Here is a 3,852-nt window from a genome sequence, read left to right on the forward strand (position 1 = left end):
ATGTGCTTAAAATAGTCATTTTCTCACTCCAAGTGGGTTTTACAGGGGATTTTGTCCCTGACAGTCCCTTCAAACTGTATTTCTGGCCGTTCAAATTTTGACACCACTTTTCTCCCCGACTGTTCATAGTTTTGTAGTGTTTTTTCATGTTATTGAATAGGAAATTTAATAAGAATTCCAAAAATGTGCTTAAAACAGTAATTTTCTTACTCCAAGTGGGTTTGATAAACAATTTTCTCTCTGATTGTCAAACTGTGCTTAAAAGTTGCAAAAATCAGGGTTTAGGTAAGTTTTCTTACTGTAATACAAAACGAGAATTATATTAACGAAGTTCAGTTGGTAAATGTAAATTACAAATTATTTAAATATAATATCTACAGAAATAGAATCAAATTTGCGTCATTTTTCTCATTTGAAAACCATATTATTGGTAATAATTTAAACATGAGATAATAAAAAAAAGTGACAAAAAGCTGAAAATGTTATATTTTTAGACTACAAATATTTTATTATTCATAAACTAAAATCTCTAAAACAATAAATAACAAAACAAATCAGCCCTTTATTCAAGATTTTATTTTGACAATATTGATCGAAAATTACATCAATTAGACAATCCTTAATCTAAGAATTATTTTGTTATACAATACTAAACAAGTATTTAAATACCTAATTTTTGGTGTTTGAAAGTAAGTTCTTCAAAGAAGATGAATAGTTTACGCTAAATAAATTTAACTCCCTAGACGCCTTTTCGTTATATTTTAAAACAGCATCAACGTTGCTGGTACGCTGATAGCGTTGTAGTTGCTTAACAATTTCACCTTTAGATCTAGTTCTATTTTCCGAATGCTGGTAGTAGTTGTCAGTCTGTTCGTCCAATTGCTCCTCAAATTCACTTAATTTCTTCTCCATGTCAGACAGGTTACATGTCAACACTCCCATTTTGACTAGATCCACTTGCATTAGTTGGTAGTAATCTTCGAATATTTTACACAAAACTTCAAATTCAGTACAAACCTCGTTCAGTACTTTAAACAATCTTTTTTGGTAGGACCTAAACTTTTTTCGTTCTAACAAGTACGAGTTCATATAGCGTTCGGATATAGGAACCGGATATTGGTCAATATAGTCCTTTATGGTTAATAAAATGTCTGAAAGTGTTCGGGCACTACAATGATTAATACATTAACCTGAAATGCATTGCAAAATAATAATAAAACACTTACTGAGTTAGGGCTGATTGTTTAACTTCCGGCAATTCTTTGTGAAGACTTTCTGTGAGTTTTTGGTTCAGTGTGCTAACTCCATGAGTGAGTCGTTCACATAGTTCTGAAATTGATTCTAGGCAATCTAGTGGAATTTTCAATTTGTATGAGCTAGTTTCTTGTATTCTAAGTAAAAGATTTGTAGTTCTTTTAAAGTCACGAAGTCGTTTAACCATATACTGATTTTGCTGTTGGAGGTACTCAGAGTTTTTCTTCATATAGGCTGAGAACTGTTTCGTGAATTCCTCGATAAGTTGTGCACTTGATAGTAACTTTTGGATTTCCCTTTTAATTACAAAAGCTTGGCAACAGGCTTGTTTAGCTTGTTTCATATCCTCATCACGTAAAGGAGGCATTGTAAAAGGAACTGCGTTGGAGGGAATTTCAATGTTATTTACTAAAACGTGGTTGTCTTCCTTATGTAATAGAAACAAAGGGTTGTCTTCAGTTGTTGGAGGTATGTAGTCATTGTCTAGGACAGTGGATTTGTAAAAAACAACATGGGTGTTTTGTGCAAAATTAATTCCTTCGTTTAACAGTTCTTCCTGTAAGTTTTCTAGGTTTCCTTCTGAAGGCAGATATAACTTTAGCAATGCGGGATGGTTTACGAAAAATACGTGCACTAGTTTTTGGGAAACGATTTGTTCGGTTTCTTTAAAGAATTTGTCAAAACTCCAAATTTTGCTGTCATCTGATTCCATTAGTCCAGCTAGTAATGGAGTTATCAGTCTTTTTAAACTTGGACTCAAAAGGGAAGAGGCTGGAAGTTCTGAGCTCCAGTGAATTGGTCCGTTCTTTTCTTTTTGGACACCACAAATCACACCGGAAGCCTGCAATACAATATGATTTAAAATTGCAGGCAGCTTAATTAGAAAACAACTAACTTTTTTTGAGGTAATATAATGCATAATGGCTTTGTCAGTATTGCTTCTACCTCCATAAGGGACAAACGGTAATTTTCCAGTAGCAATATGGTACAAAGTAACTCCAGTAGACCACAAGTCCACGTTGGCATTGAAACTTAGGCTATCCTTGATGTACTGATTTAGCATCGCTTTTTTGTACATGTCCGGTCTTAAATACTCCACAGTTCCGTGCAGTGACTTAAAAACGCCTTCTTCTGGAAGCTCTCTTGCAGTACCAAAATCGATAAGTTTATAAGTTACTGTTCCGTCCTCGCTGATGCATTTCATTATGTTACCTAAAATAGTAATATTCTACTAAAATATAAGACCAAAAATTAAACTTGCTCGATTGGAGTATCAAAATAAAGGATTTTTAACAATCAGTCAAGTTTTCTCACCAGGTTTTAGGTCCCTGTGTATCATATCTTTCTCTCTCAAATACTTCATGCCTTGATACAAATGTTTGAGCACCAGTAAAAATTCGGAATCCGGAAGTCCATGCACGTTTTCCGGTTTGGTCAATATTAAATCCAGACATCCTCCAGCACACAATTCAGTAATTATGACCAATGGCTTGGGTTGGGTGGTAGTTTCTTCTTCTTCAATGGCTACCAGTTTAACAATGTTTTCGTGGTTGATTTTTCTAATAAAATTTGAAATAATATTCCTCTATATTTTAAAAATTATAGGGAAATTCAGGAAATGGTACCCTGTATTTATGGTAAACTTCTATTAGACACCAAATAAAAACATTATCTTGAAGATGCCTAAGTATAACCTAATTCTCACAGATAATTAAATACTGAACGTCATTAAAGATAAACAATATGATCTATAGGCAAATATCTGAAAGCATACCAATTAAAAATAATAAGAAATTGCAATCAAGATTATCTTTTAAATTAGTTTGGTATATTATTATACTGTTGCAAACTACTACACAAGTTGATAGAATACGCTTATAAACAAATAACGTAATTGCATTCTTACTTATCACGTTTATTATAAAAAGTATGAATATGGGTACTTACTTTAAAATTTCAAACTCGTTATCGTTCTTATAAGTTAGAGTTTTGACAGCGACTGTTTCACCAGTAGTCCGATGAAATCCTTTATAAACAGTGCTAGTGGCTCCTCGGCCCAGTATGTCGTTTCTATTCCAAAAATAGTGTTTAGTACACCTGGTTGTACCTGGCATGTTTCACTTTTTACTCCTAATTATTGCTAAAATTGTTAAATAATATTATAACAAAATCAAAATAATGGTGTAATCAGTTTAACGTGCTAACTACGACTGGCAAGAGAACGCATTACTCAGAATTAAAACAATGTATTACTGATTAGACTAGTCTTATCAAAATAAATAAAAAGACTGATGATAAGCCGTATCTGCTATAGAAGGGGATTTGACAGTAAATGGGAATGATTCAAGCTACTACGCAATCTGAAAAATTACATTTTAATGGCACCGATTATGTGCACAAATGCTTATAAACCTAAACTATCTTTTTTGTGTATTTAGAAAGTTGCAAAGTACATATTGAAATTGTCTAAATTTAGTTAGTCAAACAAGTTTTTACCTCCAAAATTAATTACAATACAGCTGGTTAAAGTTAGACAAAATGCATGATATTGTTAAAAACAACTGGAAACCCTTAAAACAACGGAGTAAAATAATGATT

At 32.6% G+C, this 3,852-nt stretch overlaps 1 protein-coding gene across 1 annotated transcript; it reads right to left on the bottom strand.

Annotated features, from left to right (window-relative positions):
• Positions 1 to 542: 542 nt before the first annotated feature.
• Positions 543 to 3,494, bottom strand: LOC145724903 (serine/threonine-protein kinase TBK1-like). The gene is made up of 5 exons (XM_081973384.1): positions 3,202 to 3,494; positions 2,569 to 2,813; positions 2,150 to 2,466; positions 1,227 to 2,095; positions 543 to 1,168 (listed from the first exon to the last, which is right to left on the bottom strand). The coding sequence occupies exons 1-5, from the start codon at positions 3,366 to 3,368 to the stop codon at positions 670 to 672; spliced, it is 2,097 nt and encodes a 698-aa protein (XP_081829510.1). The 5' UTR covers positions 3,369 to 3,494; the 3' UTR covers positions 543 to 669.
• Between the last annotated feature and the right edge of the window lie 358 nt (positions 3,495 to 3,852).

Source organism: Ips typographus, linkage group LG2, assembly GCF_016097725.1.
Source record: "Ips typographus isolate SLU linkage group LG2, UJ_Ityp_2.0, whole genome shotgun sequence".
Taxonomy (NCBI): domain Eukaryota; kingdom Metazoa; phylum Arthropoda; class Insecta; order Coleoptera; family Curculionidae; genus Ips; species Ips typographus.